The sequence below is a fragment of the Zonotrichia albicollis genome, chromosome Z (assembly GCF_047830755.1).
Source record: "Zonotrichia albicollis isolate bZonAlb1 chromosome Z, bZonAlb1.hap1, whole genome shotgun sequence".
Lineage (NCBI taxonomy): Eukaryota > Metazoa > Chordata > Aves > Passeriformes > Passerellidae > Zonotrichia > Zonotrichia albicollis.
In genome coordinates, this window is record NC_133860.1 from 74,899,608 (window position 1) to 74,916,647 (window position 17,040).

Below are 17,040 nucleotides of genomic sequence, written 5' to 3' on the forward strand. Positions count from 1 at the left end.
TGAAAGGACTGCTGGATAGTACATTAACTGTCCACTCTTTCCCATATATTTATAAAATATTCTGTGATCCCTGACAGCTGAGGATGCAAAGCTGGACTTCATCTCTTGCGTGGGAGTAGTGGGGGGCCCCGTCAGGTGCGCCCTCACTTTCCAGCAGGCTGCTCTAAGGATACAGATCTGCACCTCAGCAGAGCTGGGAGAGCCAGGAAGGCTGCTCTGGCGTGGAGCTGCTGTGCAAAATATCCACTGGTGGATCACACAGTGCATGCTTGAGAGTGATCTTGTTTGGCATGTACAAGTCCTGTCCTACTGCAAATGCTCAATAGTGATGATTTCCAGACGCATCAGTCAGTTTTCACCCCTCATCTGTCTTATATGAACAGGATACTTTTTGTGCCACAGTGCTGTAGTCAATATCCTGGAAATGACTGAGCCTGGCTTTCTCTACCCATGCAAAGATGGCTCTGGTTGGGTCAGTTCTTTATGCAGACCCGGAGAGCCCCATCTGGCCTCAGAGAAGTTCTGCTGACAGCTCACCTGCTGGCATTGAACTCTGATTAGGCTGCTGATGTGTAGCCTGTTACTTGAAACTCACATGAACAGCTGTTGAAATAGTCATTATGCAGTATTATCTACCAGAAAGTATTTGTCCTTTTTATGTAAATTCTGAATTATTCAGTAAGTCTATTTCTCTTTTATAAACTGTGATTTTCATGTTGAGCATAATAACAAATACTATTTTTTTTTTTGTTCTCTGAAATGTCAAATTATATTTAAATAAATATGTAGTCTCCGTATTCACATACATCATACTGCCAGTCTATTCCAATAAAGAATATTTTATAAATTTGGAACACTCTCGGGTATTTCAGATGGCATATGGTTTCCATATCAAACTTAAAAGGGTGACACTCTATATATGTGTCCCTAAGAAACTTACCTGAGGTATAATGCAATCACTTTACTTTTCCTTTCATGTTTATATCAAGAGCTTGGATGTGTATGTTTCCAAATTCACTATCAGCATACCTCCACAAATCTATTGCATACAGACATTCATATTTAGGCCTTTGAAATGGCTTGAGATGCTCAAGGGCTAGCCTATGGCGGGGGGGGAGTGATTTTATGCTATTATTTCATTTTAAGGTTGTTAATGGCTAAATTTTGATCTCTTAGGATTGAACTTTTGATAGAAGACTGGTTTTTCCTTATATCTGTACACAGACTTAAGCAGATGGCCATTTAAGTATTGGGAAAGAAAACCACAAAAGCCCATTGTTCTTTCCAGTTTCAGTGGAACTAGCAGTTTTATTCTCAAATGCATACACCCCTCCTTATCTCACAGCCATTTTGTAAGGTAGCCCTGTATTTTGTTCTTTGCCAGCAGTTTTCATGGTATGCAACTCAAAAATTGTTTCTTTTTTTGTTGCTACATTTCATTAACATAGTTCAGATTCATTTGTACAAATGCAGGGTTTCTGAACTGTCAGGCATACTTGCATTTACAAGATTAATATTATCTTCTTTACACTGTTTTTATTCCACACATAGGGAAGAGAAAGGAAGAGCAACCAAATGAAAGAGTGTTCATCTGTGTGTTAATGCGCATTCCTTCCAACATTAAATGGCATATTCATAATGCTGCAGAAACATAAAATTTAACAATGGTGCTGAGACAAATGAAATTTTGCAGCCTGATGGTATATTCTCTGTTGACTGTTACATGCGGAGTATAAAATGGTATTCCAGTGACTGATTTTGAGTGGAACAAACCACACACCTAACAAGGCTTGACAAAAGCTATTAAAATTGCTATATTTCTCATCATTTGAGCACCTGTATGTCATCTATTTTTATTTACAGGGTAATAGAGTGTTTGTGTTTTTATAGGAGAGAATGGTCTTGAAACATCTTCCATTTTATAAACAAAAAATCATAAGATTTTTTTAACATAGTTGTGGACAGGAAATAAAATTTACACATGCACATTTTAAAACATATTAAAGGGTGGTGGTTGTTTGTTAGTACCAGACTTCATCTGTTTTGCAACTAAAGAGAAAAATTTTTTACCAGATTAAAAAAAAGCACACTCAATTTCCTTGTTTAAAGATTGTTAAGAGTGTAGAGTGTCTCTGTGTTTTAGGAACACTGTGACTTTCCTGAAACAGCGTGTGGGTTTGTGGTGTACACTGTTTAATCTGCCCAAGAGCGATATTGCTTTCCCGTGACTCTTCTTCCACCACATATTGTACACTCCACCTCAATGGACTGATTTTATTTACTGCTGAGTCAATATTTACCACTTCGCTACTGCCTGCCCGTTTTAATCCCTGTCTGAGCAAATGAATGGTACCAGGAGCTTTTTAAAGCTTTAGGCCTTAATCCTGTCACATTCATCAAGTTTCTAGCGGAAGTTAAGGATGCTCAACCCCCCAAAGTACTAGAATGCCTTGGTTATTATTGTTTATTACTTGTGTTGTAATAGCCCTGGAGGACTTGGCTAAGCAATGGGGAAATACTGTGAGGCAGGACGTATATAAAACCTGGAAGGTGTTATTTTTTTTCACAGTGTTTTTCTAACCCCATGGAACAAGTAGTAGGATTTTTTTCCCCTGCATGTGTGAACAGAAGAGATCCAGTTGTACTAGAAGTATACATCTGAAAAGGAATTAAACATAAGAGGAAAATGTGACAGAAAGGCCACAACAACAGCCATCAAGAAGCTGGTGTCCTCTGCTTTGATTTGATAAATCATTCTGTAAATAGAGACTCCAGACTGGCCTGTTTCAGTCTTTCTTCTGGAAACCGGTATATGGATTCATAAGCAGTTTGTCCTGACAAGTTTTCAGCAGTGATCTAAAACCACAAAATCTGCTTGAACCATACAGGTATTAAAATAGGGCAAATGAAAAACAGCTGTGCGAAGCTTTCTTCTGTAAATACAGGTAGCTCACATGTAAAAATTTTATGGAGTAGACTGTCAGCTGTGTTGTAAAGACACTGTCCTTAAACACATTTTGGAAGAAGAGAAATACATTTAGCTTCTGCAATTCCAGTGTTGTCTTCTGTATGTTAACTGCAGAATTTCCATTGCAAAGACTGCTGTGATTCAGTAGTACTGCTAAATAAACAGTGGTGCTCTAATTAATCTACTGTCTACAAGGAATTGTTGCATGTACTTGGTATCAAGTATTTTATCTCTATTTTTTCTGGAGGACTTCACTAAGAAAACAGGTAGCAAATACAGTCACATGATAAAATAGAGGCATGGTATGTATTCTGGTTTGCATTTGCAGCTTACTCTTCTTTCTAATAAAAATAGAAAGCTCCAGTCTTGCCCCAGTAAGAGGGAAAAATAAAATTTATAGCAACCCTATATAGTCTATAATTAGATCCTGTGTTTAAATATAGTACTCCAGAGCAAAATAATTAAACAGACAACTAAATAACCAGCACTTGAAAGCCTAAAACTGGCAGTTAAATCTAGAAAATAGTTTCCTGCTCTTGAGGTCCATGTAAACATTGACCAGTCCTGTTAACCTCATTGCAAGTCTATGTGTGCAAATGTGTACATCCATCTTTGTGGTTTTTTGTGTAAGAGAAAGAGACCATGAATCACCACCAATGCATGCTATTTGGCATATTTTCAGCATGCATAGCAATCAGCAATTACTTGAAATATGAAGAGATATGAATGTTTAATTATGTCATTGCTAGATGATTCAAACAATAACACATGGACCTTTGGGTTACAAGATTTTCATCATTCTAAGAATTCCCAGTGCTTTCATATTACCTAAGAAATACTATCTGATATAAAATGGATTTTTTCCCAAGATGCAGCATTACAGTTTTTGCATTAACACCAAGTGACTACTTGACAAATCAATATTTAATTATTTTAATGTGCTATATAATAAGCAACAGAAAATACAAAATAAAATATGAAAACTGTTAAAATCAACAATTTGGATTTTACCATAGATAAAATTTACTTTGACAAAGGTAATTTTCCATTGAATGATTGTTGTGCATCTAAATAAAAATAACTGGTCTTAGGAAAGTACCAGTGAGTATTATGTCTTGGTTTTTGTACTGCTTGTGCAATTTTAAAACTGTCATCTTCAATAACTTACAAAACTGTAAGGAAAAGCAGGGCTCAAACCAAAAGCGTTACAACTCCCAATAACATTTTAACAAAGGATATAAGCATTTATTGGGGAAAAAAAACCCAACGAATTAATTGTTCATGTTTCATTATCTGTGACTTCCATGTTAATTCTAAACTTGGTTTAGTTCTGAAATTTAATTTATGGGCCTCCAACTCCGATGCTATCACAGCATTCTTTTTTAAGAAGCTATATTTCACAAGGACCATAAAAACATTTTAAATTTGGGAAATGGTAATTGTTATAAGGCCATAATATTATACTAAATAAAATACTTGAAATTGAAGAAATTTAAAATTTCATAAAAGAAGGAAAAATAGTAAATTTGCTGCACAATTTTATATACTGGTCCAACAACAGAAAGGAGAATGAAAAGTCCAATGTAATTCATTAGGTATATTTATCATCTTTCAGTTTTATCACGTTTGGGGAAGCCTAATAAGAAAAATATCTACAAATCGCTTCATTTTTCCTAAAACAAGTTATCTAATTTTGGCAAAATGGGCATTTTATTCACTGATTACAAGAACTGGGAGATGGATCTGGAAATTTTTTAAACTCTTTTATAGATACTACATATACAAAAAGTAAAAACATAATAATCTTTTATGTAAATTGGAAAAATTATGTCTGATTTGGTGTGTGACATTGATGGATTCAGAAATACATAAATATTGGTGGAACACTTTAGCCCTCAATATATCTGGACACTTGCCAGTTTTGAGAAGCTCACTAGTGCCCTCTGAAGATGTTATTTGGTTGCCTGTTTATTGCAAATACTTGGCCAAAGCCCCCCTAAGAGCCTCTTCCAAGAGAGAGCAGACAGGACTAAATTAACTGAGCAGAGATGGAAGGGTGTCCCTTGTCATTCATTACCACTCTCAAGTGAAATACCTGAGCCCTTGGCCTAAGATGCTTTGGATGCTAAATTTATTCACAGGTGCCCTTATTAGGATCTAAGTTTTTCAAACCTTCCTTCTAGTGGTTTTTTGATAGGTGCAACTGGAGCACCAGGCAGCTGCATAACCTGCCTGTCATGTCTGTTCAGGCTCACATGCAGCTCCCATTGTTGCTTCTTTCAATCTCTTTACAAATGTGCTATGGGCACAGGACAAATCTGGTGGTCTGTAGACTGATACACACCAGATTATTTCACAATTAGCTGTTCTCCATTAAAAGATGCCTTTTAAAAATTCCCTACCTTTACATAAAGGAGTGCAATGCACATGCTGAGCACCTGAAAGTTGTGTAAATACGTTTCCCCAGTAATGTCACTGCTCATTCATACACTTTTCTGACTTTGCAGGGCATGCATCACACAACAAATTTTCTATTGTGCCATAGTAAACAAGCTGTGTGCAAATCAAGGTAATCTGAGGATAAACCTGTGAATTCATCACCTTTGTTCATATCAGCACACCTTTTTCACATAAAGGCCGTTTTCATAATTTTGCAACTGACAAGGACACACAAAATTGACGCACGCTGCTACTTTTTTTCTGCTTCATAATTTTGGGTGGCAGCACCATAAAAAAGACCTCTGCTGCACATGATCACACAGATACACAAGAGAAAAATCAGTGTCAGATGTGGCTCAAGCTACAGAAAATTCTGAAATGTGCACCTTTGTGTAATATGATGCAGCCAAACTGCATATTAATTGCAGTATTTGTGTTGTTTGGCTGTTAAGTGGCTTTTCTTTTAGCATTGAATAGACACATGCTGCTGCTTTTGTTATTTTGTTTTCTGTTTTCATGAGGATGTCACCTTAGTTGAACCTACATGAGATAAATTCCTTCCAGCCTATTTCCCCCTCTTCACTGAAGTGAATGCTGATTTTTTTACTGTTCTCAGTAAAAAGTCCATTGGGCCATCTTTTCATATTATCTCACAGAAGTTCTTATTTAGTCTGTGGGCTGCAGTGTTGCAACATGGAACTTTAAATTCCTCTGTGCTCCAGATCATACATCATTACTGCCTCCTCATCCTGATTTGTTAAAAATACTGTTCACCATATTCAAGAAAATTGATAGATCCTATGAGTCTCCTATTTCCTTGGATCTAGCTTGTTAAAAACCTTGTGGCTTTTCCCCACAATTTTGCAGCATTTTAAGTTTCTAGCCTTCTAACTCACAGAGGCACAGAAAAGTTAGGGTTGTAATGGACCTTCAGAGATCATCTAGTCCAACCGCCACAAATTAAATTACTTTTCATTCCACAAGTCAAAGAATCATCAGGTTGAAAAAGAACTTTGAGATCATCAAGATCATCAACTTTGAGATCATCAACCTATGACCTATCAGGTTTTGGTAAGAATGATGCTAGCAGATACTTTGGGATTCACTGCTCCCACTGATATCAAGGCTGGCTCTGATTCTCCAGAGAATAGGCTTATTCCTGAAGTTTCTGTCCAACACCATGACTGACCATGCTCTTGTCTTAGCAGACAATGCTATAAAATTCAAACACATGTCCAGGATGAACTACCTTATAATAGTGACATATTCCCTCTCTCCTTTGTCCTTAGGATATTTTTAATGATTTTGCTGGGCTGGCATCTACAGTACTGTATAATACACTCTCCTTTTCTCTTCTCCATCCCTCCAATGCAGCCTCATGGCTAAAATCATCTACACTAAAATCACTACTACATTTGGTTTCCACATAGGCACAGCTCTATTTAGGTGCGTAAGCACCACCCATCATGCTATTTAGCCCCTGCACAGCTCTCTGTCCTTAGTAGGACAGTGCCAGGGAGAAATCAATCCATCATTCTTTCAGGAAAATCCCTGTTGTGACTTGTTTTAAAGTGATAGGGGTTTTGTAGACTGGCTGAAGTAACATTAACGTTGCAGATGAAAGATAATAGATGTCCTTGCCCTAGGAAGTACATTGCAGGGACATAATATCAACATTATGTCAAGGTTTCTACTGACATAATTATATTAGGCATTGATCTTGCCTACTACATTATGTATCAAGCAGATGGTGAAGTAATACAAATATATTGACACTACCACAACAATTTACTGTGCAAGACCACTCATGGAACTACATATTCGAGTTATTTAGCACTGTTCAAAACTTTTGTTAGAATGTAAAATTTCTTGGGGGAAAAAAATATCAGTCCAATCTAAGGAAAATAATTTGATCAGCTTCTGGCAAAGCATTAAAATCAGGGTATTTAAGAAGGAAACAGTCCGTTCAGTAAAATAACAAGATTCCTAAAATTAATAAGGCAGTTTATTTTTATTTCCTCTGATTTGCTAGCTACTGGAAGAGAGAGTAGGTTTTGCCTGACAGTATTTTCTATTATGTAAAACATTTCTTTGTAGGATATACAAATCCATTAATTTCAATTTTAACTTCTTTAAATGTCTGATACCATTAAAGATATTGCTCGCATTATGAAGGGTTAGCAAATATATGCCAGAGGAAGCACAATGATCAGAACCAAATCAAAAACAGAGTCCCACAACCCAAGATGCAGAAGTAACTAAGGGGGATATTAATATATTATCCACCATTGCTAACATTTTGTCTAAAAATTATCCTGGTTGTTTATGTGCATTCATTTAACAACTCAGGCTTAGCCATTAGAATAAGTATAAACTACCAGTATGGCTGAGATAGATGCAGTATGTCATGGAGTGTAAGCCAGGGACAAGAAACAGTACCTAATAGCACCAGATCTGGGACATCTACACTGTTAGATGCAAAGCAAGAGAACTGATCTGCCCTGCGAGTTGGAAGCATCCAAGAAAGGTCCTGTCCAGTACCAGGAAGCACCCTGAATCAATCCACTTACTGCACCCCTGCTAGCACAGAGGCAAAAATTATCTCCTGTGCTGTATACTTTGGTGTCTAAGGCTAAGTTTTGTTCAAAGTTCTTTCTTCTGGAAATATGTGTCTCATGAAGGAAACTTTCATTCCATGTCATATACTATTGTCGTCTTGCTTACTACACAGGATGAACTTTTGTTTGCATAATTGTCCCTCTCACAGTTTACTGTAATATGTATCTAACTACAACCTAGTTCTAGAGTAGCATGGCAGATATTCAGATACACTCTTTAATACTAGTCTAGTGTTGGATCTATAAATTCAGGACAATAGGGCTGCATGAATGCTGCTTTGGAATAAGACAGCTTTTCTGACTTACTGTATGTTTTCACATCTTTCAATAATTTTTTTACACAGTATGGAGAGGAAACTTGAAATGCTCACATTTTATGGAATAATTTTGTTACTTTCTTGTTCTTCACAAGAAGATTCAACCAAATCTCTTGTCCTATTGCTGTCACCTGAGGCTTTTACTGTATTTGCTGTAGTCTTGTCTGGAAGACTGTATTTGCAGAACCAGAAAAAAACAAATCCTATGGAATATATTATGCACCCAGTCTGTGAAACTGCCCAACCTAAGAAATGGCATGATATTGCTAAATTCATGGACATGAGTAAAATTGCCCTGACATTTCCCCTTTGTGTCATATTTTCCAAATGACCAAAACATCTTGGATTCAAAGAGAGAGATACTTCTGCTTTTCAGAGGTGCATTCTTTACATCAATAAATAATCTCTGTTAGTTGCATATGCCCTTCTGATAGAAAAAAAAGAGCAGAAACTGAATGTTACATTGCAAAACAGGTACAGTTTAGACTTCTTTCATACACCTTTAAAGCTTTTTACTTGACTGTTCATTAAGTGCAGAAGTAATTCAGCTACACTTACTGTGGGAGTTAAAGAACAGGCAACAGTTTCCAGACAAGCGGACCCTGTCTCCTTTGACCACCTAGGGTAGGCCATACCATTACTGACAATGGAGCAGAAAGACTGAAAATTACTCTAATTATAGCATTTGACCAGCTTTCCAACCAGAAATCCAAGAAACTTCACACTCAGGTAATTATTTTCTTATGGCTTCAAAATGGCTTGCTGAATGCAAAGCTTTTAAATTGAGTGGAAAAAGGGGTTGGTTTTGACATCTCAAAATGCCCTGTAAAGGTACAGCTGATTGGAACATTGATTTCTAGAGGACTTCAATAAAAACTCAAAGATTTCTGTCAGTATTCTGAAAACTGCACTCTTTTCTCTCCCTGTAACAAGCCACATCTACATCAGCAGTACAAACTGATAAAAGCTAATTCTCTGTTGACATGCTTGTCAGCTTCCAAGAGACACGCAACATACAGGAGTTTCCACTGGGGAGTCCTTGAAACAGAAGCTTTATGGTTTATCTCTAAAGCTATAAAGCTTTGGAGGACATACTAACCCTTGCCTGTAATATTTTACTACTTCAAGGGACAGCTCTCATCTACCTATTTTACTCTCCATCACTGAAGTTTACCTGTTTTATTTCACATCTGCTCTTTGTATTTTCAACTGCATTTTACAGTTACAAAATGGCATACACAGCACACCAAGATTATACAACCAACTGCACTTGTCTCTATACAGTGCATAATTTTGATTTTTGAATCTGACTTTAGTTAAGAATTTTGAAATTAGCACGAAGGTCACAGTAACCTCTTACTGTAATGTGCTCCAAGTCATCAGAGTTGCAGTCACAGGTTACAACTACAGGCTTAGTGATTGGAATTACCTGCTATTAGCTATGTGTCAGGAGTGAAGCCATTAGAAGTGACCAAACTTTCAAATCAGTGATGAAATGACTGTGTTTGAAAAATGTGTTTACACCTTACAAATGTTTGGTGAAAGAAGCAAATGAATGTGAGTGATCTGTCACATGATATATTTCACTTACCTCAGATGTTCAGTCTAAGCTGTTTCAAAAAGATGACACTTACATGTGACCTCATAGAATAACTTTATGAAGTTCCATGTGACTTTCTTGCGCAACCTGAGAGATCTACTTGCAACAGACAAAAGCAAAAGGAACTGAGAAGGCAGTTAGCTTTTACAAGCATAAAAGCAATCAGACAAATGAACCGAATTAGGCAACCAAACCATAATTCAGTGTATTTTTCCAGACTATGATCTCTTCTCATCTTTTGCAACCTACCCATAACAGTGAAACAAAGAATGGAGTACACAGAGATTTTCCAGATCAGCGAAACCTTGTGAGTGTTGTGCTGGCAGGAAGCAGGTCCAAGCAGCAGCCTGGCAGGTTGTTTCACAGCACATCGTGGCACAGATGAGATGAACACTGTAGCAGCAGAGCAACAGGAAAGGAAGAGTGGCAGCTCAAAAAAGGAAGAGTGACAGAAAAAAAACACTAGTGAAGCTGCCATGAAGAGTTATTTTTAGCTGGCAATACTTGCATATATTGCCATATGCTCTTCAAGTATATCATGACTGTACTCATCACAGGGCTGGCCCGCACCAAGACAGCAACTGGTGACCAAGGCCAACCTCTGCAGGCAGCACTACATGTCCAGAAAAACAGCCTTTCCCCCCCAGCATTTACATTTTTAGTGGTCTTTCACTTTTTCATGGTCATCAGAAATCAGAATGGAAAGCAGGACATTTTTCTCTTCCTCATTCTTCCCATCAGTATGCTAATGCCAGCATGAATGCCTGGCTGGTCATAGGGTAAACCCAGCTGGTCTATCTGAGAGGAAATAGAGAAAGAAACATGCAGGGTGGCTGTATGGGCACATCTGTGGGGACTCATATTAGCACTAGGCAAGATGGAGAGTGGAAGAAGGTGGGAAAGATCATGACCTCCATCAGCTCTGATAATTTATGTGCACTTTCAAATTATTTTTTGCATTTAGAAATATGCTGCAGTTTTTAACGTTTGCAGGCTTGAACAACATGCTCATTTGAGCTTGATGGAAATTGGCTGGAGGCAGCCTGCAGCAGCATTGTCTAACACCTGCTACCCTGCCAGCACTCACCAGTTTCTGAGCTGGAACAAGCCAACATTGTTTCATGAGAATCCAATATGTCTGTGTTTGTTTACAGTTCTCATTAGGAGAAGGAATTGTTAATCCACCACTAAAAGTGACTACTTGATCAGGAACAAATACTTACAGAGCTATTGGCACCTGCCCACCAAATGTAGAATGCAGAAGCTCCCAGCACAGGTAGACTGCAAACAGCCATACAAGCTCTACAGCTTTTATTAAGTTCATTTGGAAGTGGCCATCTTCCTTCCAATTGGAAACATTTTATCATAACAAATGCAACAGAAATGTTCAAAAGCTGCCTTTCAATAATGTCTGCTGGCCTAATTGTTTCTATGCCAGAGGCTTGGGGCTCTGCTTGTATATCTGTGTGAGGTAAACACTGTAAAATGTATTTGCAAGTGATGAATGGTAACTGCAGAAGTGCACAGCTGCAGACCAGCCTTTGGCTTCCTTAGGGTTTCTCTCTTCAAAGTGAGGCTAACATAAGACACTGAGGCTAACCTGGGTGAGAATTCAAAAGCAAAGCTCCAGTCTCTACCGATAATTGTACTACCTAGTACTTCCCATATTTGTGGAAGAAAAATATTACTGTGTAAGTACCTTCATGTAACTTCACTCGATTTCCAATGCAGATTCACTAAAAAGTTTCACTGTTTTAAGACCAAGTAAAGAAATAAGGTTCTACTCATAGTATCATTGTCTTCATTATTATTTTTTTCAAAATGGCTGGCAATTATCCTCAAGGGAGAATGAGAAAGAACATTTCCTGGTATTAACAGTATGTGCAAACATGTAAACCAGTGGTTTTGAACTGCAGTAGTTACCTTGCAAAGTCACGCCCTTATTATTTCACTGTAACTCATCTGTGTAGTACGCCAAAAATAAAAGTGTATGTACAGGAGATGGCATGAGACAGCTGGGATGGAATGTTATTTTAAGCTATTTCCTCACACAAATATAGTTCCTAACTGCATGTTCTTACAGAGTATCTGCAAGGTGTGAGGAAAGTTTCAATGGACAAACATTATTATCCCCAAAATACTGTGTCTCTGGGAAGTAAATGAGGCTATGGAAAGTACTCTTTTTTTGGCAAATATGTAGAAGAGAGGTGCTAAAGAACAAGCTCTGCAGAAGGCTTTTCATCAGGCAGAATAAAGGCATAATCACTGCTGCAAAGCATTTTGGACATGATTGCACAAATGTTAGTTCTTGGGTCTACAGAAAAAAAAATACAAAGGAAAAATAAGCAGCAAACTGGATGTTTCTATTGCTGCTGCTGTTTCTCTAGTTTATGTAAAGGACATTTCCAAGCCCCCAGTAGCAACAAAAATAGCTGAAATGAATTCTCCATTTCTCAAGTCACTTGCTGTCAGTATTTACAAAGCAGTGACTTATCATAAATGACAGACAAATCCAAAGCCTTTAAACATAATGAGTAATGTCTGAAGCCCACAGGTTAAAAGAAGCAGAGATAACAATATGCACTGTACATAAATGTTACACAGGTCTGACCATGTAATCAGTTTTTTACTACTGGATGGTTAAATCTTTGTCATTGTTTTTTTGTTTCTTTTGTTTTGGTTTCTTTCTTTTTTTTCCCCATTTTTGGTGTATATTCTGTTTTGTTTGTTTCTTTGTTTTGTTTTAGTTTCTATTTTTTGTTCCCTGGAATGTAATCCTTAGCTGCCCAGGCAAACAAGTAAGATGTGGTGCTTTACTCTCATCATTGTGTTGCAAATCTGTTATAGAACAGAATCTTCTGGAATAGAGACAGGCACAGGCAATTTTTGCCCTTAAGTCTCACAGTATCTCTGTGCATGTGGAAAAATATAGTACCTCCAGCAACAGTCACCAAGTCCTTGGTGGGAAGTTGGAGATGATTATTCTGGGCAGCTATCTCGTCTCACGAAAACATTCTTTTTCCTTCAAAAAGGCCTGTCTTGGGAAACAAGTGAGCTGACAAATCAGGTCAGTACATGCTTAGGTCAAACAAAAAGCAAGCTCTTCCTCAAAACTCAGCAGTTTCTGGTGTTGAGTTCAGACACCCCCACACTTCTCCTGCACTGAGCTCCATTTCCACTCCGAGTGGTATTTACCAACATTACTCTGGAACCCTCTTATCTAGTACAGTCTTCCATATTGCACATGGGCTTCTGTTTGCACATGTTGCCAGCTTGGAAGGTGCGTTGTTGATACCATTCTGCTGTACAAACACCAAGATGTTTGTCTGTCTTCTGTTGTGAGGCAATGAGGCAGAATCACACAACAAACAAAAGCTCTCTTCTTCACGGCAGCCTTGGTACAAACATCTCCCAGTTCACCCGTCTCAAACTTGTTCCCCTTGGCCCACATTTCCCAGTGCCAGCCAGTTCTCCAGGCTCATTTGTGGTGCGCTGAGGCAGCAGTTTAGCTCAGCTCGGCTTCCAAGCTCCCAGCTCCCACTGCAGTGGTGCAGACTGCGCCTCTTGGTGACACCAGGGGCTGTGCAGTGAGACAGCTCAGGCTTGAACGCTGGATCCACCACCTGAATGCATGGACAAGGATGGGGATGGACAGGAAACATGAACCACAGCTGCCCGAATTCAACAGCTGTCAGCTGCCAAGAAGGAACACTCTGTATGAGGATACAGCTTTTACAAAGAAAACAAAAGAAAAAATATGATGTATCCACCAGGATTTCAGATTACTTACACTAGTATTTGAAACTCTGGGTCAAACCAACCAGTAGAAACATGGGACTTGGAATTAAACTGGCTAAAGTTCCCTGGAAACTACACCTGCCTTTTGAATATGCTTCTTTGAGGACTGCAATCCTGATAGCTTTTTCTATCTCTTAAAATAAATGTATATTAAATTTGAACTTCTTGGCGAGGAACGGACTTTCGGTGACTTGTAGCAGCAGGAAATGTAACTTGTTCTTACTCAGTAAAGGCTAACCCTAAAATAAAATAAATACTAAATCCTAGAATAAAAGAGAAATGGTTTATAAAAGATGCAGTAGAGATTGGACATGCAGAAGAATGGTACTTTCCATAAAATTTAATGGACTTTCCACACTACAGTGAGTCACTAAACATGTGACCATTTGTTATCCCAAAAAGGGAACAGTGCAGTAAATGTATTTAATGCAAGCAAGAATCTCCCAGTCACCTTATCATTTAGGTCTGTGATTTTACAAATTGTAAACATTTGTTCAAGAAGATGCTGCAAATTCCTCAGGTTTCTAATATGATGGTGGACAAGTTAATTTGCACTCAAGTCTGCACATTGAATACTCAAGCTACTAATGCATTAAAAAGACAGTGTGAAAATAATACCCTATTAGCCTGCAAAAGATTATTATTACAAGATCTGCCATAAAATATATTTTAATTTTTGTCTTAGACTTCAATATACAGTCATTTTTCCTCTTAAATCCCTCCTTATTCAAACAAGATGTTTTGGCCAAAAAATAATGCTTCCAATTTTTAAAAATTAGTATTTAGTGTCAAAGTTTTAGTTGTTTGGACTTTAGTGAGAAAAGATGCATTGAAACACGCAAATATAGCAAACTGTGGCTTTGTTTAAAAAAAAAAAAAAAAAATTGGTCGGGTTCATCTGGCTTTTAATCCCTTCTACTGTTGTTGGTAGTCCAGAACAACAATGTTCTGCTAACAGGAACCCTCTGTCCTCAAGCCTAGCTATCAGTCATGGTCAGGTTATCCTAACCTGATCTCATGTTTCCATTTTCCTTCCATTTCAACTGACTCACTTTGTTCTTCAGATCTACGCATATAGACAAAAGCATCCTCTGGCTCCTGAACCTCTCGATATTCGCTGCCACGTTCACCCATTTCCTTGGCAACAAAATTGCTTCAGACCAAGTTATTGTTACATTTATTTTAGGCATCTCTATCTGGAGATCTATTTTCTTTTGTGTGGTCTGACCAGAACAGTTTACAATGGTTTACTTTCTTTTAAGGCTGATTATACTTAGCAGAGCAGATAAAAAATTCAAGTCTTTGGAGACTTGTGGAAAGCTGTGAAGGAATATCCAGGCTGCTGCTGCTAGCCCTGCACGGGGACCCTTCTCAGTAAGGTGGAACTAGGAAAATTATCAATAATACTCCTTGTCCTGTCCACTACAACTGTGATCCTTCTAACAATTGGCCTGAATAAGCTGTTCATAGGTTATAACAATTTACCTCGTGATAAGGCTTTCAGCTTAACAAAAGTTTCAGCCTGCCCCACCACCCACATTAGTCTCCCTGTCCTAAATCAGGTGGGCTATAATACTAGCAATAGATAACTTCATAATTTTGAATTTTCATAGTGGTATTTTCCTTTTTACCTAGATTTTTTTTTCTTTCTGTTTGTTTCTTTGGTGTTTTTAAAATTTCTTTGGTGGTTCTTTTTAAATTTTTTTTATTTACAGTGTATAAGTATTTAGCCAGCATCAGAATCAATGATCTCTGATTTTTTCAGTCTTGTGAGGAAAATTTATTTCAATGGCTACACAAGAAAATTAGTGCCACAAATCTGAGCTACAAATAAAAAAGTATAGTACAAAAATACACAACTTAAAAATAAAACTATGTTAATATTGTGCATGAATATTGCACAATATGAATGAATCTAATAGCAGGAGGCCTGAATTACATCAAATGAGTCTGATGATTGTAAATACGTAAACACAATACAGTTTATTTTGGATACAGAACAGAAAACAGGAAATAATACAACCAGCCCACTCATCTGCAGATGCTAATTTCAGGAGAAGATCTCTTGTGTGGAAATCTACTGGCTGCTATATTTCAGAAGATTTCTAATGTAAACTGCAACATGACCACAGTATAACTTACACTGTGTCTTGTGCCGCAGAAACTCCACTGGAGTTGTGCGAGGCCAGGACAGGGTATAAGGGATCTAGGGCACGGGAAGTCCTACTTGGACTAAAATATGGAATAAAATATCAATTGGAATAAAATATCAATTTAAGTGGTCAGATAATTAGGTAATAACCAGAAGTCTGTGATTAAAAAAAAAAAATAAAAACAGTATTAAAAATTCAGTCTCCCACCCGAGTTCACTAGTAGCACCAGGAGCTGCTGCCTACGCGGAGCGGGGCGCTGTCAGCTCCGGCCCTGCTGGGCTGCTCGCCGGTCCCTCCCGGCGGTGCCGGTACCGTGCGCTGAGGGCAGGGGCGGGCCGGGGTTCCCCGTTCCCGGCGGGACGGGGCTCGCGCGCTCCCGGCATTGCCCGGGAAGGCCACGCGGCTCCGCGCGACCGCCGCGCGCCGACAGCGCCCCCTGCCGGCCGTGCCCCGCTGTGGAGCGCGAGCCGCTCGCATTGGCACCGCCCCGGTGGGCGTGGTTCCGCCGGCGCTTCGGGCGCTCCTATTGGGCGTGGCCCGGGGAAGGGGCGGTGCCGCCTCCTCACGTGAGCAGGGGTCGCTCGCTCTCCTGCCAGATGGCGCCCCCTGGCGGTCGGCGGTCTCCCGGTCTCGCCGCGCCGGCATGGAGGGCAGCGGCGGCGGCGGCGGCGGGGCGGATGCGGGCCCGGCCACGGCCCCGGGCGGGGAGGGCGAGGGCTGCGAGGGGCTGTGGGAGCTGCCGGTGGAGTGCTGCGAGAGGCGGCCCGTGTGCGGGCGCTGCAGGTGACGCGGGCGTGGGGCCACGGAGGTGCCGCGGGGCCGGTGGGTCCCGCCCCGCTGGCCGTGAGGCGGCGCTGAGGCCCCGGGCGGGCGCGGGTCGGTGGTTCGGTAGGGACTGAGTCGCCCTCAGGGACCCCCGCACGGAGCGGGTCGGTGTGAGCAGGGTCTCTCGCTCGCCCTTTGCACCCTCCAGCGCCTGTGGCATTGCACAGTCGCGGACGGGTCAGGCTGGGAGGGACCGCGCGGGGTCCACTGGTGCAGACCCCCTGCTCAAGCAGGGCCATCCCAAAGCACACGGCAGAGTATTGTGTCCAGATGGTTCTTGGGTATCCCCATGACGGAGACTCCACAACCTCTCTGGACTATC

General features: G+C 39.7%; 1 protein-coding gene across 1 annotated transcript in view; it reads left to right on the forward strand.

Annotated features, from left to right (window-relative positions):
- The first annotated feature begins 16,451 nt into the window (after positions 1-16,451).
- Positions 16,452-17,040, forward strand: part of DTWD2 (DTW motif tRNA-uridine aminocarboxypropyltransferase 2) — a 71,995-nt gene continuing 71,406 nt past the window's right edge. The window contains exon 1 of the mRNA XM_074532421.1: positions 16,452-16,676. Coding sequence (XP_074388522.1) covers positions 16,537-16,676 — 140 coding nt within the window. The 5' untranslated portion in view covers positions 16,452-16,536. The remainder of the gene's footprint in view (positions 16,677-17,040) is intronic.